Below are 25,379 nucleotides of genomic sequence, written 5' to 3'. Positions count from 1 at the left end.
ATGTTTGACAAATCTTATTGAATTTTTTGAAGAGGTTATAAGGAAAGTTGACGAGGGTAGAGCAGTGGATGTTGTCTATATGGACTTAAGTAAGGCCTTTGACAAGGTTCTGCATGGAAGGTTAGTTAGGAAGGTTCAATCGTTAGGTATTAATATTGAAGTAATAAAATGGATTCAACAGTGGCTGGATGGGAGTTGCCAGAGAGTAGTGGTGGATAACTGTTTGTCAGGTTGGAGGCCGGTGACTAGTGGTGTGCCTCAGGGATCTGTACTGGGTCCAATGTTGTTTGTCATATACATTAATGATCTGGATGATGGGGTGGTAAATTGGATTAGTAAGTATGCAGGTGATACTAAGGTAGGTGGCGTTGTGGATAATGAAGTAGGTTTTCAAAGTTTGCAGAGAGATTTAGGCCAGTTAGAAGAGTGGGCTGAGTGATGGCGGATGGAGTTTAATGCCGATAAGTGCGAGGTGCTACATTTTGGTAGGAATAATCCAAATAAGACATACATGGTAAATGGTAGGGCATTGAAGAATGCAGTAGAACAGAGTGATCTCGGAACAATGGTGCATAGTTCCCTGAAGGTGGAATCTCATGTGGATAGGGTGGTGAAGAAAGCTTTTGGTATGCTGGCCTTTATAAATCAGAGCATTGAGTATAGGAGTTGGGATGTAATGTTAAAATTGTACAAGGCATTGGTAAGGCCGAATTTGGAGCATTGTGTACAGTACTGGTCACCGAATTATAGGAAAAATGTCAACAAAATAGAGAGAGTACAGAGAAGATTTACTAGAATGTTACCTGGGTTTCAGCACCTAAGTTACAGGGAAAGATTGAACAAGTTAGGTCTTTATTCTTTGGAGCGTAGAAGGTTGAGGGGGGACTTGATAGAGGTATTTAAAATTATGAGGGGGATAGACAGAGTTGACGTGCATAGGCTTTTTCCATTGAGAGTAGGGGAGATTCAAACAAGAGGACATGAGTTGAGACTTAAGGACCAAAAGTTTAAGGGTAACATGAGGGGGAATTTCTTTACTCAGAGAGTGGTAGCTGTGTGGAATGAGCTTCCAGTAGAAGTGGTAGAGGCAGGTTCGGTATTGTCATTTAAAGCAAAATTGGACAGGTCTATGGACAGGAAAGGAATGTAGGGTTATGGGCTGAGCGCAGGTCGGTGGGATTAGGTGAGAGTAAGCGTTCGGCATGGACTAGAAGGGCCGAGATGACCCGTTTCCATGCTGTAATTGTTATATGGTTATATGCAATAGATGGGCTGAAGGGCCTGTTTCTGTCAATGAGTCTATGACAGAGTTTCTTAGGAACATAACTAATGTGTTATAACAGAACTACTTGTAATTGAATTAGGGATGCAGAGTTTTAGATGGCCTCAAGCTGGCAAAGGATAGAATGTGAGAAGGTAGTTGGGAGCTAACAAGGGGAAAGGAGATGAGGTCAGCTGGAGATGGGCTGGGCTGATACTGGCTGACCTCAGTGATTCAAACTGAAGGCCTTGTTGAGGACTATCAGTGGCCGCTCACTAAGGCTGAAGTGTCACTGTTGTAATCTCTCTGGCTCAGCGTCAGATAGATGCCAGATGTAACGTCACAGATTGTTTTATTGTGGGGACCGTGGGAGATTGGCTCATTGAGTAATGGAGCAAGGCTTGAGGGATTAAAGAGGCTCCTCTGGATACAACCATCTGCTATAGCACTACTGTTTCCTCTAAACTGTGCGGGTGCAAGGCCGCGCAGTAACTGAAATGCTCCCGCGCACATAGCCTGTATTTCCGTGCAGCCAGAATTTTTTTTTGTACAATGTTTTATTAAAGTGCCGCGCAGTTTTCAGGCTGTGTAAACATTTCCTGCTCGGAGCACAGCTGTCAAAAAAATCAGAGGGAATGTTGGTTGGGACCAACAATACCTTGACTGCAAGAATGAACAGGATTAAAACCTGACTTCCCTAGACATGTTTCAAACTAATGGGTGATATTTTGGCAGTGCGGGGGTGAAAACGGTCCTCCAATGTAGAACAAAATGAGCAATGTGCAAACTACCATCTGTAGAAGAACACAACTGAAGTGAGCAGTGGATGTTGTGTCACAACAGTGCCGTGTGAAATGGATGGTATAAAACAGGTACGAAATGACCATTACCTGAAGCAATATGTACACCAACAATGCCGGGTTCACATCACCATATGCTTCCTTCATTCTTAAATTGTCAAATTACATATCTAAAATCCAGAATTGCAGGAACAGAAAACTCCAACGGCTAAATATTGTGCAGAGTCATGCAGGCATATAGTGTGGAAACAACCATTCAACATACTGACTGGAACTCCCTCTTTCATTAATCCATTTACACAGCCCTGCAATGTTCCCATTTTATCCTCCCCACATTCCTCAACTCCCCCCAGATTCTACCACTCATCGACATCCTGGGGGCACTTTACAGTATCATAAACTGACCAACCTGCGTGCCTTTGGATTGTGAGAGGAAACAGAGCCCTTTGGAAAAGCAGACGTGACCATGAGGAGAATGAAAATAGACTGCAGATGAGGTCAGGATTGAACCTAGGGGCGGCTCAACGTACCCCCAGTGAGGCTAAAGCACTGTCACTGGACCACATCAGAGAATCTATTCCCATTCCAAGCAATCTACCTCTTTTCATAAACTGGTCTCATATCCCAATGATGGGTTTTGAACATGTCCGCTAGGCCAGATATCAAACATCTCCCCTAACCGGGTATCAAACATCTTCCCTAACTGGATATCAAACATCTCCCCTAACCAGATATCAAACATCTCCCCTAACCAGATATCAAACATCTCCCCTAACCGGGTATCAAACATCTCCCCTAACCAGATATCAAACATCTCCCCTAACCAGATATCAAACATCTCCCCTAACCGGGTATCAAACATCTCCCCTAACCAGATATCAAACATCTCCCCTAACCGGGTATCAAACATCTCCCCTAACCAGATATCAAACATCTCCCCTAACCAGATATCAAACATCTCCCCTAACCGGGTATCAAACATCTCCCCTAACCAGATATCAAACATCTCCCCTAACCTGATATCAAACATCTCCCCTAACTGGGTATCAAACATCTCCCCTAACCAGATATCAAACATCTCCCCTAACCAGATATCAAACATCTCCCCTAACCGGGTATCAAACATCTCCCCTAACCAGATATCAAACATCTCCCCTAACCTGATATCAAACATCTCCCCTAACTGGGTATCAAACATCTCCCCTAACCAGATATGAAACATCTCCCCTAACCAGATATCAAACAACTCCCCTAACCGGGTATCAAACTTCTCCCCTAACCAGATATCAAACATCTCCCCTAACCGGGTATCAAACTTCTCCCCTAACCAGATATCAAACATCTCCCCTAACCAGATACCAAACATCTCCCCTAACCAGATACCAAACATCTCCCCTAACCAGATATCAAACTTCTCCCCTAACCGGGTATGAAACATCTCCCCTAACCGGGTATCAAACATCTCCCCTAACCGGATATCAAACATCTCCCCTAACCAGATATCAAACATCTCCCCTAACCGGGTATCAAACATCTCCCCTAACCAGGTATCAAACATCTCGCCTAACCGGGTATCAAACATCTCCCCTAACTTGGTATCAAACATCTCCCCTAACCAGATATCAAACATCTCCCCTAACCAGATACCAAACATCTCCCCTAACCGGATATCAAACATCTCCCCTAACCGGGTATCAAACATCTCCCCTAACCGGGTATCAAACATCTCCCCTAACCAGATATCAAACATCTCCCCTAACCGGGTATCAAACATCTCCCCTAACCGGGTATCAAACATCTCCCCTAACCGGGTATGAAACATCTCCCCTAACCGGGTATCAAACATCTCCCCTAACCGGATATCAAACATCTCCCCTAACTGGGTATCAAACATCTCCCCTAACCGGGTATCAAACATCTCCCCTAACCGGATATCAAACATCTCCCCTAACCGGGTATCAAATATCTCCCCTAACCAGATATCAAACATCTCCCCTAACCGGGTATCAAACATCTCCCCTAACCAGATATCAAACATCTCCCCGGTCTGGGTTTTGAACATCTCCCCGGTCTGGGTTTTGAACATCTCCCCGGTCTGGGTTTTGAACATTTCCCCAGACTGGATTTCAAACATCTCCCCGGTCTGGATTTCAAACATCTCCCCGGTCTGGATTTCAAATATCTCCCCGGTCTGGGTTTTGAACATCTCCCCGGTCTGGGTTTTGAACATCTCCCCGGTCTGGGTTTCGAACATCTCCCCGGTCTGGATTTCAAACATCTCCCCGGTCTGGGTTTTGAACATCTCCCCGGTCTGGGTTTCGAACATCTCCCCGGTCTGGGTTTTGAACATCTCCCCGGTCTGGGTTTTGAACATCTCCCCGGTCTGGATTTCAAACATCTCCCCGGTCTGGGTTTTGAACATTTCCCCGGTCTGGGTTTTGAACATCTCCCCAGTCTGGGTTTTGAACATCTCCCCAGACTGGATTTCAAACATCTCCCCGGTCTGGGTTTCAAACATCTCCCCGGTCTGTGTTTTGAACATCTCCCCGGTCTGGGTTTCAAACATCTCTCCGGTCTGGGTTTTGAACATTTCCCCGGTCTGGGTTTTGAACATCTCCCCGGTCTGGGTTTTGAACATCTCCCCGGTCTGGATTTCAAACATCTCCCCGGTCTTGGTTTCAAACATCTCCCCTGTCTGGGTTTCAAACATCTCCCCGGTCTGGGTTTTGAACATTTCCCCGGTCTGGGTTTTGAACATCTCCCCGGTCTGGGTTTTGAACATCTCCCCAGTCTGGGTTTTGAACATTTCCCCAGACTGGATTTCAAACATCTCCCCGGTCTGGGTTTCAAACATCTCCCCGGTCTGGGTTTTGAACATCTCCCCGGTCTGGATTTCAAACATCTCCCCGGTCTGGGTTTTGAACATTTCCCCGGTCTGGGTTTTGAACATCTCCCCAGTCTGGGTTTTGAACATTTCCCCAGACTGGATTTCAAACATCTCCCCGGTCTGGGTTTCAAACATCTCCCCGGTCTGTGTTTTGAACATCTCCCCGGTCTGGGTTTCAAACATCTCCCCGGTCTGGGTTTTGAACATTTCCCCGGTCTGGGTTTTGAACATCTCCCCGGTCTGGGTTTTGAACATCTCCCCGGTCTGGATTTCAAACATCTCCCCGGTCTGGGTTTCAAACATCTCCCCGGTCTGGGTTTCAAACATCTCCCCGGTCTGGGTTTTGAACATTTCCCCGGTCTGGGTTTTGAACATCTCCCCGGTCTGGGTTTTGAACATCTCCCCGGTCTGGGTTTTGAACATTTCCCCAGACTGGATTTCAAACATCTCCCCGGTCTGGGTTTCAAACATCTCCCCGGTCTGGGTTTCAAACATCTCCCCGGTCTGGGTTTTGAACATCTCCCCGGTCTGGGTTTTGAACATCTCCCCCAGACTGGATTTCATACATCTCCCCCAGACTGGATTTCATACATCTCCCCCAGACTGGATTTCAAACATCTCCCCCAGACTGGATTTCATACATCTCCCCCAGACTGGATTTCAAACATCTCCCCCAGACTGGATTTCATACATCTCCCCCAGACTGGGTTTCAAACATCTCCCCGGTCTGGGTTTCAAACATCTCCCCCAGACTGGGTTTCAAACATCTCCCCGGTCTGGGTTTTGAACATCTCCCCGGTCTGGGTTTCAAACATCTCCCCGGTCTGGATTTCAAACATCTCCCCGGTCTGGGTTTTGAACATTTCCCATCTTTACTGCTCGTTTCATGATCTCACCCTCGGATCAAGACTTCCTCCACTTCTGTTAACTTTAATATTCCAGCATTCCCTGTTCCATAAAGTTTGAGATGCTCAAATCTATGCTGCCTTGAGTCCTAGCCTACACAACTCCTGTTCATTCACCACTTCAGTACACACTCATCTTCACTGGCCCTCAGTTAGCCAGTAACTTCCATGCTTATTTTCAAAATCTCCTGTTACTTCTAATCATCACCACCTCCAGCTCCCATCAACCCCACCCCCCCCAGTCTCTTCCAGCCCTGCGGCTCTTCAAAGAACCTGCTCTCTTCCAATACAAATTCTTGTCTTTTGAACATTGCCTTTCATATTAACCCTACTTCCGGTGGCCATAACTTCATCTTTCAGCACAGCTCAGCAAATTCCTACTACATGTCAACGGACATGGTAAGTAAAGTTGATCCTTGATCAACCTGAGACCTGAACTTTGAAGTTGCCTCCTAAAACTTCCCCTTCTTTCCACCTTTTCTTCACCTCATTGATGCATCATACATCCACTTCATTCAACCATAAGTTCAAAAGCCTCTTTATGTGGCTTTGCTACAAAGTGCTTGCAATGCATTTACTGCTCAAAATATTATACCTGAAAGAGTGTGATGTGTGGTGCGAGGCCAGCGTAGTGAGACGGCCAGGCAATCAGGCGGAGTTGCTCTGAAATGAGCACGAAATGGCTGAGCTCCAAACGAGCAGGCCGCAGCATGAAGCAAGATCACTGCAGAGCCGGTTCAGTTTTGAACGGACAGGTGGAGTCTGCAGTCTGAGAGAGGTTGGCTGAATGAAACAGGTCACTATGTGAGGCACAATGGAGGAAAGTGAAGCCTGCTGACAGCTACAACGGGACGGGTAAGGAGGAAGTGTGAGAGGTGTTGTATGAAGTGGAGGAAGCCATTACTGCCCCACGTGCTGCCCAAATCAAGATCAGCATTCAAGTTTATTTACCACGTGTACAATGAAGCTTAGAGTGAAATGCTTTGCTTACGTTAACACCAATCCACCCACGGGTGTGCTGGGGGCAGCCCACAAGTGTCACCACACATTCCAGCACCAACATAGAATGCTGGCAATGCTCGGCAGAGCAGCACAGAAGACAGTAAGCAGAAAAACAAGTCCCGCTGTTCACTCCCACCCACACACACACACTCAGACCCGAGGACAGGCCTCTAACCTCCAGTGTGCCTGGTATAAATGTGTGGAAACTCTGCTGATGCAGGGTCTCGGCTCATAACATTGACAACTCCTTTCCCTCCACGGATGCTGCTCGGCCTGTTGAGTTCCAGGCACTCTAGCTTCCAGCATCTGAAGTCCCTTGTTTAACCTTGTGTCTAATCTCAGCCTGCCAGTACCTACAATCCCTGCTTACCAACCACCCTCTTCCAACAATGGTGCTGTACCATTACTTACTGCCATTCTGCTGTCTCTGTGCTTTTGTCTTAATGGAATCATTTTCATGAGAGGTCTGGCTGAAGCTGATGTAAATGGTATATCAGTCAGCAGCTTACCCTAGAATATTGCACAAACATGGTATTTATTGCACCTAAAGTATGGATATATGCTTCTCAAATGCATATCAGTTTGGATATAGACTAAACTTATGCTTTAGAGTAAAAACACTTAAAATAAACCCAAGCAGTGATGGTGTTCCGCTGTCTGAATTTGCTATGGAAGTAGTGAAGCAGTCAGACTGAGGAAATCAGGGCAATTTGTAACCAGGCTTATCAGGACAGTGCCCAACTCAGATAGATGTGATTACCTGTTTCCCTGGTTTGTGGGAAGCAGTGCTGCATCAGACTTCCAATATAACTCGGAGACCCGCCATGTGCAAAAGTTCGCTGATGACACGGCCATAGTGGGGTGTGTCAGGAATGGACAGGAGGAGGAGTATAGGAAACTGATACAGGACTTTGTGATATGGTGCAACTCAAACTACCTGCGTCTCAATATCACCAAGACCAAGGAGATGGTGGTGGACTTTAGGAGATCTAGGCCTCATATGGAGCCAGTGATCATTAATGGAGAATGTGTGGAGCAGGTTAAGACCTACAAGTATCTGGGAGTACAGTTAGACGAGAAGCTAGACTGGACTGCCAACACAGATGCCTTGTGCAGGAAGGCACAGAGTCGACTGTACTTCCTAAGAAGGTTGGCGTCATTCAATGTCTGTAGTGAGACGCTGAAGATGTTCTACAGGTCAGTTGTGGAGAGCGCCCTCTTCTTTGTGGTGGCGTGTTGGGGAGGAAGCATTAAGAAGAGGGACGCCTCACGTCTTAATAAGCTGGTAAGGAAGGCGGGCTCTGTCGTGGGCAAAGTACTGGAGAGTTTAACATCGGTAGCTGAGCGAAGGGCGCTGAGTAGGCTACGGTCAATTATGGATAACTCTGAACATCCTCTACATAGCACCATCCAGAGACAGAGAAGCAGTTTCAGCGACAGGTTACTATCGATGCAATGCTCCTCAGACAGGATGAAGAGGTCAATACTCCCCAATGCCATTAGGCTTTACAATTCTACCGCCAGGACTTAAGAACTTTTTAAAAGCTATTATTAATGCTTTTTGAGATAGTGATTTAGATGCATATCATATTTTTTTTTACTGAGTTAAGTATTGTATGTAATCAGTTTTGCTACAACAAGTGTATGGGACATTGGAAAAAAGTTGAATTTCCCCATGGGGATGAATAAAGTATCTATCTATCTATCTATTCACTAAAATGTTAGAAATAACCTGATGCTTGCAAGACATTCTGAAAAATCACTATTCCTTCAGCATTGTGAAGGACCCCACGCACCCCTCATACAAAGTCTTCTCTCTCCTGCCGTCTGGGAAAAGGCCGTCGAAATGACAATGAAAAGTGACTTGACTTGACTTCCCTGATCAGCCTCCATCTCCATGACTAGATGCAAGTTATAACCTTTATTGTCTCATACACTGAAAAACACGCTCTTGATACTGACTCATATGGTGTATGTATGCATGTGAACTTTTTTTCTTGTGTGCTTTCTTTATTTTCTTTGTCAGTGGAAATGCAATAAATGTGAATTGCATTTAACTGCAATTTGTGTATGTATGTATATATGTGCCAATAAAAAGTATTCACCCCGCCCCCCTTTGTAGATCAGGGAAGGAGTAGTGATTTTTCAGAAAGTCTTGTGAACATCTAATCACCGATTGCATAAGTATTTAGCCCCCTTTAATAAGACCTCAATCCAATTGAGAATTTGTGGTTGGACTTGAAAAGGGATGTCCACTCATGATCCCATTGCAATCTGACAAAGCTTGAGCAGTTTATGAGGAGTTTATAGATAGTAGCTTCAGGGAAGTAGTTATGCCAAAGGAGCAGCGCACAGGTAACTGGGTTACCGTCAGGTGAGGAAAGAGGAAAGGGCAGGCAGAGCCCTGTGGCCATTCCCCTCAACAACAAGTATACCGGTTTGGATACTGTTGGGGGGATGACTTACCTGGGACCAAGCTGTGAAAGCCGGATCTCTGGGACTGAGTCTGGTTCTGCAGTGCAGAAGTGAGGGTGGAAGAAGAGGAGAGCGGTAGTGATAGGGGACTCGATAGTTAGAGGTACATTCAGGAGGTTCTATGTCGTGACAGAGCCTCCCGGATGGTTTGTTGCCTCCCAGGTGCCGGGGTCAGGAATGTCTCTGATCACGTGCACAGCATTCTGAAGTGGGAGGGTGATCACATGGAATTACAAACTCTAACTTGTCTGGACCTTTAACAGTATGGGAGTCCCAATCAATATGTGGAAATTTAAAAGGTTGAATTTGGAGTATTCTGAGCAGTTTTGGTCACAGGAAGGATATTAATAAGGTTGAAAAAGTGCAGAGAAGGTTTACAAGGATGTCGCTGGGACTTGAGAAACTGAGTTACAGAGAAAGGTTGAATAGGTTAGGACTTTATACCCTGGAGCATAGAAGAATGAGGAGAGTTTTGATAAAGGTATATAAAATTATGATGGGTATAGATAGAGTGAATGCAAGCAGGCTTTTTCCACTGAGGCTAGGGGAGAAAAAAACCAGAGGACATGGGTTAAGGGTGAAAAGGGAAAAGTTTAAAGGGAACCTTGGGGAAACTTCTTCACACAGAGAGTAGTGGGAGTGTGGAATGTGCTGCCAGTTGAAGTGGTGAATGCAGGCTCACTTTTAACATTTAAGAAAAACTTGAACAGGTACATGGATGAGAGATGTATGGAGGGATATGGTCCAGGTGCAGGTCAGTGGGACTAGGCAGAAAAATGGTTCGGCACAGCTAAGAAAGGCCAAAAGGCCTGTTTCTGTGCTGTAACGTTCTATGGTTCAGTATTATAAAGAAAAATGGGGAAAAATGTGCAAAGACCTATCCACACAGACTCAAGGCTGTAATTGCTGCCAAAGGCGCATTTACTGATTTGAAGGGCCGAATACTTATGTGATCAATTATTTTGTGTTTTATATTTGTAATTAATTTAGATAATTTTGTAGAGATCTGTTTTCAGCTTGATAAAAGTCTTTTTCTGTTGATAAGTGTCAAAAAAGCCAACTTAAATCCACTGTGATTTAATGTTGTAAAACAATAAGCTATGAAAACTTCCAAGGGGAGTGAAAAGTTTTTATAGGCACTGTATGTGCATGAATGTGTATATGTGTGTAAATGTGTGTGCATGTGTAATATGTGTGTGTGTCTCCATGTGTGTAGGTGTGCATGTGTGTATATGAGTGTGCACGTGTGTGTGTAAAAGGAATTTCTATGAATTAACATGTATTTAAAACAGCTTCAATGGAAGCTATTTGTTTACTTCTATTGGACAACAAGTGATCTATGTAACCTGATCAATGGAGTTATCAGTCAGGATATACAAAAGCAATTTCTAAGAGGCAATTATTGTTTCACATGGTATTGATGTTCACAACTGCTAATGCATTGAAATGAGTTGTAAGGACGTGGGATTCATTTGGCTGTGCTGTTCACTCTGGTTGAAGTGAAGCAGCTCTGTGTTCTACTCTTGAAAAATAAATTACAAATGCTGAAAAACTGAAATAAAATCAGGAAATACTGGAGTAACACCTGCACAATGTGGATGAACTCAGCATGTCAGACATTCCCTATTGAGGAAAATGAACAGTTAATACTTTGGGCCAAGGTCTTTTCACCAGGATGTAGAAGTCCCAGTAAAGTGTATCGACCTGAAATGTCGACTCACGAACAAGAGAAAATCTGCAGATGCTGGAAATCTGAGCAACACACAAAATGCTGGAGGAACTCAGCAGGCCAGGCAGCATCTATGGAAAAGGGTACAATTGAAGTTTCGGGCCAAGACCCTTCAGCTGGACTGACAAAGCGTTTCAGCCGGAAATGTCGACTGTAATTTTTTCCATAGATGCTGCCTGGCCTGCTGAGTTTCTCCAGCATTTTGTGTGTGTTGCTGAAATGTCAACTGTTTATTTCCCTCCATACTTGCTGCCTGACCTGAAGAGTTCCTCCAGCTGTTGTGTGCGTTGCTCAAGATTTCCAGCATTCAGCAGAAGACTGGAAATGTTCAGCAGGTCAGGTTGTATCAGTGGAAAGGGAAGCAGGATTAATGTTTCCGATTGATACAGTAACTCTGGTTCTCTCTCTGCACACGTAGCCTGATCTGCTGGGCATTTCCAGCACTTCCTGATTCTGTCATGTTCTACTGACACCATCCTTTCCTTCAGTGACAGTCTGCACCTGACCATTCACTGGACATTGCACTGACACGGGTGGAGGCTTGGTGACTCATCAAATCTATGCCTGGTCTCTGCAAAACAGTTACATTAGAACACCGAACACTTCAGCACAGTACACACCCTTCAGCCCAAGAAGGGCTACTCTACTCTAATCTACTCTAAGATCAACCTAACCCTTCATAGTCCTTCATTTTTCTATCATCCATGTGCATATGTAAGAGTTTCTTAAATGTCCCTAATGTATCTGCCTCTACCATCACCCCTGGCAGAATATTCCATGCACCCACCACTCTTTGTGTAATAAACATCTTTCATATCACTCCAATACTTTCCTCCAATTATGGCCCCTCGTATTAGCCATTTTCACCCTGGGAAAAAGTCTCTGTCTATCAACTCAATATACACCTCTTATCATCTTGTACACTTCTATCATCCCCTTTCATTTGAAAGAGAAAAGACTGAGCTCACTCAGCCTATCCCCCTAAGACATGCTGTCTAATTCAGGCAGCATCTCCTCTGCCTCCCCTTCTAAAGCTCAAACATAACCTTCCTATAACAAGGTAACCAGACCTGAACACGTGTGGTCTAACCAGGATTTTATAGAGCTGCATTAATACCTTGCAGCTCCTGAACTCAGTCCGCTGAATAAAGAAAGCCAACACACCATTCTTGTGTGCTTTCCTGCCTCAGGCGCCCATCCAGTTGCCTTTGAGAGCTCCATTGGTTTCATTTTCCCTACGAGTAGCAGGTTCTAAATCACAACGTAAAGAATCTCACCTCTCAATCTTATGCCTTTCCATTTAGGTCTGTGTCTCCTGGTCCTTGAAATAACTGCTGATAGGAACAGATTTAACTGTGAAAGCAGTCATGATCTTGTACACCACATCGGGAATATTGTGTTCAGCTCTGTGCTTTCATGTTGTGATCTACCTCTGTCAAATGTCTGCTTCACCTTCTTTGCTCCAAGAAGATCAGCCTCAGCTACCCCAGTCAAATATTGGAACTGAAATCCTTGAATCCTTGGACACATTCTAGTAAATCTCTTTTGCATTCTCATTTGGACCTTCACATCCTTAAATCTATTGGTCAGTTCTGAATGTAATACATTGGTTTTGTAAATTGATCAATTATTTTTTAAAGCTCAATATAATCCTTCTGCCTTTGCACTCTATGAAGCTTAGGATTACTTAATGCTTTAACATATCCTGCCCTGTTCAAAGATGATACACCATTGCTGTATAAGTCTGGTTTATCTCCATGTTATTTCTGCCTGAATGCTTCACTTCACGCTTCTCCGTAACAAATTTTGCTTAATTGGTGGCATCCGTTAGTCTCGCGAGACCATGGATCTGTGCCTGGAATGGTTTCCAGGGGGCAGGCCTGGGCAAGGTTGTGTGGAAGACCAGCAGTTGCCCAAGCAGCAAGTCTCCCCTCTCCACACCACCGATATTGTCCAAGGGAAGGGCAAGGGCCGATACACCTTGGCACCAGTGACGTCGCAGGAGTTGCCAGAGAGAGGTTGAAGACAACGTCGGACTGCCTTAGGGACTCCAGCTCCGGATTTGTCCTCAGGGTTTACTCCCGAAGCCTTTCCCATGAGTGGGTATGGCCGCAAGGCAGCGGAGGTTTGAAATCAGTTTTCCCTCTCTTAGATGGACTGCCTTCCCAGGTTGATGAGCTCCATATACCCGAAGCACTGGTTTTAAGGCACCAGAACCCGCCTTCGCCCCTTCTCCTGTCAGTAGAAACAGTTCCGCCGGGCTTAGACGCCAAGCCACACGAGAAGGCCAGGAGGTGGACTTGGTTGTCAGAGGCTATTTGAGGTGCATGCCATTTATTGTCTGCTTATTATGTAAATAAATTTCTGTCCACTTGCAGAGGATTTCTATCAACCATTACATATCTGTGATATTTTAAATTCTATCTCGCTCACTCATATACAAAATCCTAACTGTACTGTATCTTAAAAAAGCAGTGGCTTTCTACATTGATCCCTGGAGAATATCTCTGGCTGCAATTCTCCAGCTTGAAAACCAGCTACCTATTTGTTGGATTAATGTGTAGAAGTTACTTCCCTTCTATTTTTCTTGTAGTTTAACTTTCCCATTCAAGCTTGCATTTTTATATATTCACCTACTTAGTGGCCACTTTATTAGGTACACCTGTGCACCTTCTCATTAATGCTAATATCTAATCAGCCAATCACGTGGCAGCAATGCAATGCAGGAAAGCATGCAGAGGTTCAGTAGTTGTTCTGACCAAACATCAAAGTGGGAAGAAATATGCTCTAAGTGACTTTGACCATGGAAGGATTGTTGGTGCCAGAAGGGAGGTTTGAGTATCTCAGAAACTGCTGATCTCCTGGGATCTTCACGCACAACCATCGCTAGAGTTTACAGGTGTGAAAACAGTGAGTGCAGTTCTGTGGGCGAAAATGCCCTGTTTATGAGAGAGGTGAGAGGAGAATGGCTGGACTGGTTCAAGCTGACAGAAAGGTGACAGTAACTCAGATAACCACACATTACAACAGTGGGGTGCAGAAGAGCATCTCTGAATGCACAAAAGTCGAACCTTGAAGTGGATGGACTACAGCAGCAGAAAACCACGAACATAGACACCTCCTAATCCCCTGTACCTAATAAAGTGGCCTCTGAGTGTACATGTAAGAGTTCAGTGAATTTTATAGTGATTATACTACAGCTGCTTCCAGAAACTTTTAGTTTTTCTGTAGCAAGTGCTACACCACTTGAATATGGCTATTCAAGTTATTACTGAAATTTGTGTTTGCTCTAGTTTAAATATAAGATGATCGTGGCTGCTTTCTTTTTTATTCTCTTGGCTCCTTTTTTTTGTTAATTTTTTACTCTTGTAACATGTAATAAAACTATTGTAAGCAATGCTTTCTGCCTCATTCTTGACTTCCAAAGAAACTCTGAGTCACAAAAATATCAGAAACCAGCATATACCAACTCTTTTATCCTTGTCAATCTCTGATGGTTGCTGCCACTAATCCTTTTTAATCCTTTTGTTTGCTGAATAGCCTATTATGTGAGACTTTGCAGAAAATCTTCTGAAAACTGATACTGCATTCTTTTTACCAACTTACTCTTTTCCTGAAGAAACGCTTTGCTTCTTATAGCTTTGCGATAAGAAGTGATGTGCACAGTGGGCATCAGTCTGCTGCTGCTTAATCACTTAAGATTCTGCAACTAGATAAGCTTGTCCCAAAGTCTTCAGAAATTACAGGCACGGGTGAAAGAGGGAAGGAAAATGAAAGAACAGTGCTTCTTTCATTTTTGAATCTTTTTTCTTTCCAGTTACAGAAAACTGTGGGAAACAAAGGAAGAGCTGGAAGAGAAAGGACAAATCATCTTCTAGAGTTCTATCAACAGAATGGTCTTTATTAAAACACACAGGTCCTGTTTGTTTTAAAATTGTAATCACACTCATTGAAAAGCAACAAGAATCATAAGCAGCTACAATTTGGGATATGGTTTTCGATTTGCACTTACCATTTTATTGGGCTGGGGAGGAATTACATCTGGCAAGGGAGAAAGGGGAAAGCGGATATACTCATACTGCCACTTGTAGGTGAAATTGATTGAAAATCGACCATTGATTCGTACAATGATATAATCATTAACCTGCAGGTATGGAACAGATATCACACATTCATATGCAGTCAAATATCACAGTGGTTCAGGTTTGAAGAGGGCATAAACTGCCTGAATTTCTCTGAGTTCAGAAGATTGACAGAAGAGTCAATCAAGTTGTTGAAATAATTTATTCAACAAAATAGGACAGGAGCAATCCCCCTTCTCTCTTTTCCATTCCCCATTCTGGCTCCCCTCCTACTCCTTCTCTTCTCCACACTGTCCATCATCTCCCCCGGTACCCCTCCTCCTGCTCCTCTTTCTCCCGTGGTCTTCTCTCCTCTTCTGTCAGATTCCTTCTTCTTCAGACCTTTACCTCTTCCACTTATCACCTCCCTGTTCTCACTTCATCCTCCTTCCCCACCACGAATCTTCCCCATCACCTGCCAGCTTGTGCTCCCCTCCACCCACCTGGCTTCTGCCCCCTTCCTTTCCAGTCCTGATGAACAGTCTCAGCCCAAAACGTTCACTTCTACAAATGTAGAAGCTGCTGTGTGAAAGTCATGTGAGATGTCATGCACGCAGCTTCACATGACCTGGTCCAATGTCACATGGATAAAAATATCAATGCTGTCAACCTCAAGGGATATTCATAAGCAGAACTAGAAGTCTGCCTCCCCCTTCCTTGAAGTCAGAATCATCAAGATTTCCACTGAAAGTTTACAATCATGAACCTTGTTGTCTCATCTGAGTGAGACTGATGGAAACTTACCTGCACCCATATTGGCTCAGGAAGATTCCCTCTTTTTGGCCATTTCCAATGCTTCATTGAAATTTCATTTTCATTAATTAGCAGCCCACCCTCTTCATGGTACAGCAGGACCCTTGACTTTCTGGTAATATATCAAGAGGAAAGAAACAATTACACTACCAACTTGGAATTATAGCACTAAAGGAGCTTGTTCAGCCTGTCCTACCCGTCTGTTTTATGTTTAATTAGTCCTAACACAAAAGTCCTGTAAGGATTTCATTGACAAGAGTACTTCCAAGTTCCTTATTAAACTTTATGAATTGTTTATTTCCATCTGCACTTTCATGGAATTCATCCTGAGACAAGTGTGAAATTTGTTTTAACCTCACAAAAAATTACTAATGCAATATTGTGAATCACATACTGAGGAGCAGTGCCTTTTTGTGCATGTCTCTCCCCGGCTGCTATTTTAACACTGTAATTTAGACTTCTGGTGGTGTTGTGAATGACCGTGGGGGTATCAAACCTTTAATTAGGAGTGGCTCATTAGAACTCCACTAAACATTGTGAACTGTGTGCATCGACAAAGAGATGAAGTATTGCTGGTACAGACTCTACGTGGAGAAGTTTAGAGAGGCTGTAATCTAGTAGTGATCCAACCAACATCAGATCAACACGTGGATTACTAGAACAACACAAATCTGACACGTCTTATCACTTCCTTCCAATCAGACACATTACAGCCTCATATGCTTTTAATTCATTTGGTGTCACTCTCTTTGACTCGCTACCCATTTTGTCTTACATTGTGAATTCTTTTATCACATTAAACTCTCTCTTTCTACTCAATCAGACTTTTCCTTTTAACAAACACAAAGTACAGGAGGAACTTAGCAGGTCAGACAGCAAGTCTGGAGAGGCAGAGGAATAAACAGTGATGCTGCCTGACTTGCCTGCTGAGTTCCTCCAGCACTGTGTGTGTGGTACTGTGGATTTCCAGTATCTATTTGTGTTTAAGACCTTTCCTGCAGAAAGTAGTGGCTATGACCCAGTCCATCACGGGTAAAGCCCACCCAGCCATTGAGCACATCTACACAAAATGCTGTTGGAGGAAAGCAGCATCCATCATCAAGACATGCTCTCTTCTCACTGCAAGCATCAGGAAAAAGGCACAGGAGCCTCAAGACTCACAGCACCGGGTTCAGGAACAATTATTACCCCTCAACTATCAGGCTCTTGAACCAAAGGGGATATCTTCACTCAACTTCACTTGCCGCATCATTGAAATGTTCCTGCAACCAATGGATTCACTTTCAAGGACTCTTCATCTCATGTTCTCAATATTTATTGTCTATTTATTATTATTATTATTATTATTATTATTATTATTATTATTATTATTATTATTATTATTATTATTATTATTATTTCTTTTTGTATTTGTGGTTTGTTGACTTTTGCACCCTGGTTGAATGCCCAAGTTGATGTAGTCTTTCAATGATTCAGTTATGGTTATTAATCAATGGATTTACTGTGTACATCTGCAAGGAAATGAATCTCAGGGTTGTATACGGTGAGGTATATGTACTTTAATAATAAATTTACATTGAACTTTGAACCTTTCCATTTGTTCTTTCTTCCTTCCCCTCTTTCTCTGAATTTTAAAACTTGTTTTTTTATGTCACTTTCTATAGTTCTGTTTTTCTCTCTCCACGGAAGCTGTCTAAGTATTTCCAGCATTTCCTAGTTGATTCTGGATTTGTCAATCTTTGGCTGCCTTTCTACTCCCTGTATAGTCAAAACAGCGTGGCCAGATTCAGTTCTAATTCCATCTACAAGTTTGCAGATGACACCATTGTAGTGGGCCAAAACTCAATAACTGAGTCAGAGTATAAGAAGGAAAAAGACAGCCCAGTGATATGGTGTCATGACAACATTTCCCTCACTGTCAGCAAAACTGAGGAGCTGGTCATTGACTTCAGGAAGTGAGACAATAGACAGTAGGTGCAGGAGTAGGCCATTCGGCCTTTCTAGCCAGCACCACCATTCTTAAACTGTGGCCTCTAGTTCTGGACTCACCCATCATCCAGTGTGTCCAATCCCTTAATAATCTTACATGTTTCAATCATATGTGAAGGCGTGTGGTAGTGTTCTCTTGTTTACATCAAAGATGCTGAGGTCAAGAAGATTGAAAGCTTCAAGAGACTGACCAAGAAAGCTCACCAGTATTTCTCAGGATTGAGGCTAAAGAAATCTGACAAGTCCCCTTTGACTTCTCCAAGTTTTATAGATGCATTACAGATCCTATCTGGATGCATCACAGCTTGTTACTGCTGTACCCATGACTTCAAGCTACTGCAGAGTTGTCGACACAGCTTAGCACAATGTGGAAGCCAGCCTGGTCTCTGCTTACACTTTTCAATGTCTCGAAGATCCCACTCTCACCCCTCTCACTCGATGCAGCCAGAGAATGAAGCTGGAGATTGGAAACTGCAGTTTACGTTATATGAGTCTCTGGTTTCTGCTTACTCCTATTTTTATTTCTATTTTGTGCCACTTTGATCAGTGTGGACTGGCTCTGCGGCCTGCAGTCAGTGTACGACACACCACTAAACTAAACTAAACATTCTTAGACTCTGTGGTTTGATATTTAATATTCCGTGTTTTTGCTCATTTTTGCTGTTTGCGTGGTTTGTTCTTTTGGATGTTTGATGTTTCTTTTGAACGTGTTTCATGGTCTATCTTTGTTTCATGGGTGTCTGCGGGAAGAAGAATCTCAGGGTTGTATACTGCATACATACTTCGAGAATAAATGTACATTGAAAGTTTGAAATTTGACCCCCCCCCTCCTCCCCGCCAACTGGGCAGAGGAGTCAAAAGCCTGGAAGTATGTACTGTGCCCAGACAGATGTATTCATTGTTATAAGCCCGCTGAATATACGAAAGGAAAAACTCTTGGTCTCACAATCTACCTCATTATAAGCTTGCACCTTAGTGTCTGTCTGCACACCTTTCTGTAACAATAACACTTTATTTTCCATTCTGTTTTTGTTTCTCTTGCCCTATCGCAATGCACTGATGTGACGTCAAGATCTGTATGGATGACATGCAAAACTACCTCAGTACATGTAACAACAATAAACCAGGATTTTGCTTTAGCATTTCCAATAGATTATTTAACACTTACTCGCCAGGTAGGAAAATACTCCCATTTCCAAATGGTGTGAAACTGCCCAGTAAGGTGGGCCGTACTGCAGAATCATCGAAGATATTGGTGTAAAATGCTCCTGGACAGGAAAGGCCAGAGTGACTGCGACATACAGCAATATTACCTGAAGGATAACTGCACCTGGAGTCAAGGAGTAATTCAACAACAGTGCTGACAAGCTTCCACTGTAGGTTGGAGTACCTTCACTTGGTTAACTATTAACCATCCACCTACAATCACTTCATCACCATCATCACATATTCACTATCAGCAAAATTCAAAAGCAACATATCCCTCAACATGACCATACTGACCATAAACCATCCCAACCTTCCATAAGCTCCATCCCTCCCACAGTGTGTCACCCACCCCATAATCTATAAGTGAGCACATTTCTCACAATCCTACTTCCCCATCACTCACATCCTTCCCCACCACCCTCAACTGTCCCATCACTCTCACTCACCCTTCTCTAGAACTCCCCACCCCATCACTCTCACTCACCCCTAGAAATTCCCACCCCATCACTCTCACAAACCCCTAGAACTCCCCACCCCATCACTCTCACTCACCCCTAGAACCCCCCACCCCATCACTCTCACTCACCCCTAGAACTAACCACCCCATCACTCTCACTCACCCCTAGAACTCCCCACCCCATCACTCTCACTCACCCCTAGAACTCCCCACCCCATCACTCTCACTCACCCCTAGAACCCCCCACCCCATCACTCTCACTCACCCCTAGAACTAACCACCCCATCACTCTCATTCACCCCAGAACGCCCCACCCCATCACTCTCACTCACCCCTAATACTCCCCACCCCATCACTCTCACAAACCCTTAGAACTCCCCACCCCATCACTCTCACTCACCCCAGAATGCCCCACCCCATCACTCTCACTCACCCCTAGAACTCCCCACCCCATCACTCTCACTCACCCTTCCCTAGAACTCCCCACCACATCACTCTCACTCAACCCTAGAACTCCCCACCCCATCACTCTCACTCACCCTTCCCTAGAACTCCCCACCCCATCACTCTCACTCACCCCTAGAACTCCCCACCCCATCACTCTCACTCACCCTTCCCTAGAACTCCCCACCCCATCACTCTCACTCACCCCTAGAACTCCCCACCCCATCACTCTCACTCACCCCTAGAACCCCCCACCCCATCACTCTCACTCACCCCTAGAACTAACCACCCCATCACTCTCACTCAACCCTAGAACTTCCCGCCCCATCACTCTCACTCACCCCTAGAACTCCCCACCCCAGATACCCCATTGTTCTAATTTGCCATCTTACACTCTCTCCACAGCATTCTCCTCCTGCCCTTCATGTTCCCCGCTCCTGTCACTGTAATCCGGTCAAATCACTTCCCACCTTACCCTCCTTACTCTGTTCTACCAGTCGCTCAGTCCCCAACAATTCCCCTCCCAATCACACAGTCCTATACTCTACCGCCCTACTGCCTCACCTTCCCCTTGTCCAACTCTCTCACCCCCCGTCTGTCACTCTCACCCCTCCTTGTCTGTCACTCTCACCCCCTTTGTCCGTCACTCTCACCCCTCCTTGTCTGTCACTCTCACCCCCCCTTGTCCATCACTCTCACCCCCCGTCCATCACTCTCACCCCCTTTGTCCGTCACTCTCACCCTCCCTTGTCCGTCACTCTCATCACCCTTGTCCATCACTCTCACCCTCCCTGTCCATCACTCTCACCACCCTTGTCCATCACTCTCACCCCCCCTGTCCATCACTCTCACGCCCCCCCTTGTCCATCACTCTCACCCCCCTTGTCCATCACTCTCACCCCCCATCCGTCACTCTCACCCCCCTTGTCCGTCACTCTCACCCCCTTGTCCGTCACTCTCACGCCCTCACGCCCCCCCCTTGTCCATCACTCTCACCCCCCTTGTCCATCACTCTCACCCCCCCGTCTGTCACTCTCACCCTCCTTGTCCGTCACTCTCACGCCCCCCCTTTGTCCATCACTCTCACCCCCCCTTGTCCGTCACTCTCACCCCCCCGTCTGTCACTCTCACCCCCCCTTGTCTGTCACTCTCACGCCCCCCCTTGTCCATCACTCTCACCCCCCTTGTCCATCACTCTCACCCCACCGTCCGTCACTCTCACCCCCCCTTGTCCGTCACTCTCACCCCCCCTTGTCCGTCACTCTCACCCCCCTTGTCCATCACTCTCACCCCCCATCCGTCACTCTCACCCCCCTTGTCTGTCACTCTCACCCCCTCTTGTCCGTCACTCTCACCCCCCTTTGTCCGTCACTCTCACCCCCCCTGTCTGTCACTCTCACCCCGCCGTCTGTCACTCTCACCCCCCCGTCCGTTACTCTCACCCCCCTTGTCCATCACTCTCACGCCCCCCTTGTCCATCACTCTCACCCCCCTTGTCCGTCACTCTCACCCCCCCTGTCCATCACTCTCACCCCGCCGTCCGTCACTCTTACCCCTCGTTGTCCATCACTCTCACCCCTCCTTGACCGTCACTCTCACCCCCGTCTGTCACTCTCACCCCCCCTTGTCCGTCACTCTCACGCCCCTGTCTGTCACTCTCATGCCCCCCCTTGTCCGTCACTCTCAACCCCCCTTGTCCGTCACTCTCACCCCCCCCGTCCGTCACTCTCAGCCCCCCTTGTCCGTCACTCTCACACCCCCCGTCCGTCACTCTCACCCCCCGTCCGTCACTCTCACCCCTCCTTGTCCATCACTCTCACCCCCCCTTGTCTGTCATTCTCACCCCCCTGTCTGTCACTCTCACACACCCCTGTCCGTCACTCTCACCCCTCCTTGTCTGTCACTCTCACCCCCCCTTGTCCATCACTCTCACCCCCCTGTCTGTCAATCTCACACCCCCGTTGTCCGTCACTCTCACCCCCCCGTCCATCACTCTCACCCCCCCCGTCCGTCACTCTCACCCCCCCCATCCGTCACTCTCACCCCTCCTTGTCTGTCACTCTCACCCCCCTGTCTGTCACTCTCACACCCCCCTTGTCCATCACTCTCTCACCCCCCCATCCATCACTCTCATCGCCCCGTCCATCACTCTCACCCCCCTTGTCCGTCACTCTCACCCTCCTATTATTCATAATCGCCCATCACTTTCTCTCTGAACACTGTAACCCTTCCCGATCCCCATCTCACTCACTCTCCCATTACTCCACCCAACCCTATTACTCTCACACTTTCCAGTCACTCCAGAAAACATAAAAACACAAGAAGCTAGGAGCAGGAATGGGCCACCAGACACATCAGTCCTGTTCCACCATTCAATATGATTGTGACTGATTGGTACTGGTCTCAACCACTCTTCTGAGTCTGCTCCCCAAACCCTCAGTTTCTCAGTCTTTCATATATTTATCTATCTCAATCTCAAATATGATCAGACCCCCCTGGCCCTCAGCGGCAGAGAGCTTCAGAGATTCACTACCCTCAGAGCGAAGAAATTTCTCTGCACCCCAGTTTTAAATGACTGGTCCCTTATCTTGTAGTTATGTTCCCTTGTTCTCAATTCTCCTACTAATGAAAACATCTCAACATGTACCCCAGGAAGTCCCCTTAGGATCTTGTTTGATCAAATGGGCTCACCCTTCATTCTCCTAAACTCTAATGTGTACAGGCCCATGTCATTTTCCCTGACAATCACACCATCTGCTGTCACTCTCACCTCAGCATTGTTACCCCATGACTATAATACCGTTGTTCACTGTTCACCTTTGTTAAAACCACACGAATCTCTATTTCCTTAGCTCAATCGATCCTTACCTTTAACTTTCTTTTCTTTTGGTTCAATCCCTTTTCTTGGAAAAATAAATTGATTCTTATCTTGTTCCAGCCACAGGATTAAGTCCTGCTTCACTTTATGAACTCAGACTACTTACACTAACTTCTTATGCCATTTGCCGCATTTCCAAACAGGAGATACAGTTCAGTGTTATTGAATACAATAATACTGAAGTTTCAAGGATACTAAATGATGCATGATCCATCATTTAATGCATAATGTAGTTTATTTAATGCAGGATTTTCTACTTTCATGACTGGGATTGGAGGTTTTCCATCCTTTAGAGCAAACGCTGGGGCCGACACTTGCTTCCAGTATTTGCCCAAGGGTACAGTTCTGGCCTCTTCATAGTGTAGAAGGATCACTGGCTTGTCAAATCCATGCTTCGCCATACTCATTCGTTGCAATTTTCTAAAAGGAAAAAAAGAAGTGAATAATTAGGCCCATAACTGCTGATCCACTTTATAACCATCTACTTTTATTTTACACAGGAGATTCTGCAGATGCTGGAAATCCAGAGCAACACACACAAAACACTCAGCAGGGAGGTGGAATAAACAGAATGTTTCGGACCACGGTTCCTTTCCAGTCCTGATGCAGTGTCTCAGCTTGAAATGTTAACTATTTATAGATGTTGCCTGACCTGCTGAGTTCCTCCAGTTAATCTGTGTGCTGCGTATACTTTGTCAGAACAACAAGAGTAACCTTTGGAAGTACAGAGGGAATTATTGGCCCTTCCCTCCTCTGGTGTCTTCGCCTGTTCATTTGCAATCACAATCCATCCATAAATCCATATCAAGGCACCAGAGAAGTTGGGAATAAAAATGTTTAGTTGTGACAGAAGAGCAAATTGGAAGAAATAAGAATATCATTGTAATGAATAAACTCAGCGAAGAACTTGTGAATATCTGCTCTTCCTAGATCATGGTGATAATATGAATCAAGAAGTAGCTCAGGCAAGTACAATAGATGGGTTAAAGGGGAAAAGTAGGATATTCCAATGGAGGAAGGAAGAGAAGACTCGTGTAGAATATAAAAGCTTTGGGGTGAAGAGCCTGTTTCTGTTCCCATGTGATTCTGCATACCTATCCCATTTGATTTGTTTTGCACTCGGCCAGCCTAAATGAGGTGAGATCCCAGTCTGCACTTTGATAACAAAAGCCAGGAGGCATCACCTGGGCTGCTGCACTTCCCAAACTCCTCTCACACATTGACCACATCCACCAGCAACATCATTCCATCTGTTTCCAGACAGCAGGGGGTAATTTTTCGGGGATGTGGGAGGATTTTGTATTTAGAATCAAACACAGTAGCTTTTATAACAACCTTTCTATAATCTTTGATTACAAACCCTGCCAGTGGAAAAGCTTGCTCCTAATTTATTCTTTTCAAAATTCCTCTTCAATTCAACCCAGAATGTATGTTACTTCCTAGGAGTAGGATCAGAGACATCTCATACTGAATCCATGGCATTCTTAAAGGAGAGGGAGAACATTCAGAAGTCATGGTCCATATTGGCACCAATGACATAGGTGGGAAAAGGGATGAGGTCCTGAAGAGTGACAATAGGGAGCCAGGAAGCGAGTTAAAAAGCAGGATCACAAGGGTATTAATCTCTGGATTTTTGCCTGTGCCACATGCCATTGAGGGTAAAAATAGAATGATTTGGCATATGAATGTTTGGCTGAGGAATTGGTGCACCAGGTGGGATTTCAGATTTCTAGATCATTGGGATCTCTCTTAGGGAAGTGATGACTTGCACTGGGGACAGAACGTGAGAGAGACCAATATCCTTTTTGGCAGGTTTGCTAGAGCTTATGGGGTGGGTTTTTAAACTAGGTTGGCAAGGGGTTGGGAATCAGAGTGACAGGTCAGAGCATCTCATATTAGGTCAGAGTTGGTGTAAAGATAGATGTAATGTGTAGAGAGACTGTGAGGAAGGATAAGCTCTGAAAAGGTCATCAGTCTCATCAGTTGTTTGATTCAAATGTGCTTACTTTAATGCGAGGTGTCTCAGGAGCAAGGGTGATGGACTCAGAGCATGTACAATTTTGTACATGGAACTACAATGTTGTGGCCATTATAGAGACTTGGCTGTCAAAAGAATGGTTGCTGGGTTTAGATGTTTCAAAAGGGACAGGGAGGGAGGGAAAAGGTAGGTGAGTGGTAATCAGGTAATCAGGGATAGTATCACAGCTACAGAAAGGATGGATATCATGGGGGGCTTATCTGACTCAGTTTGGATGAACATCAGAAACAGGAAGACTGCAACCACACTATAGTAGCATTCTATAGGCCCCTGATAGCAATAGGGACACTGAGGAGCAGATCAGAAGACAGATTTTGGAAAGATGCAAAAATAACAGGGTTGTTGGCATCGATGACTTCAACTTTCCTAATAGTGATTGGCACCTCCTTAGTATGAAAGGCTTAGATAGGGCAGAGTTTATTAGGTGTGTC

The 25,379-nt window shown here is 45.1% G+C and overlaps 1 protein-coding gene across 1 annotated transcript in view; it reads right to left on the bottom strand.

The window, feature by feature from the left end:
- Positions 1-25,379, bottom strand: part of LOC140738184 (uncharacterized) — a 159,244-nt gene that overhangs the window by 75,360 nt on the left and 58,505 nt on the right. Inside the window, exons 8-11 of the mRNA XM_073065300.1 lie at positions 23,106-23,330; positions 19,091-19,246; positions 15,925-16,045; positions 15,072-15,203 (exon numbers count right to left, since the gene is read on the bottom strand). Coding sequence (XP_072921401.1) covers positions 15,072-15,203; positions 15,925-16,045; positions 19,091-19,246; positions 23,106-23,330 — 634 coding nt within the window. The remainder of the gene's footprint in view (positions 1-15,071; positions 15,204-15,924; positions 16,046-19,090; positions 19,247-23,105; positions 23,331-25,379) is intronic.

This window comes from Hemitrygon akajei, chromosome 14 (assembly GCF_048418815.1).
Source record: "Hemitrygon akajei chromosome 14, sHemAka1.3, whole genome shotgun sequence".
Classification (NCBI taxonomy): domain Eukaryota; kingdom Metazoa; phylum Chordata; class Chondrichthyes; order Myliobatiformes; family Dasyatidae; genus Hemitrygon; species Hemitrygon akajei.
This window is presented reverse-complemented; position numbering and strand designations above follow the sequence as displayed.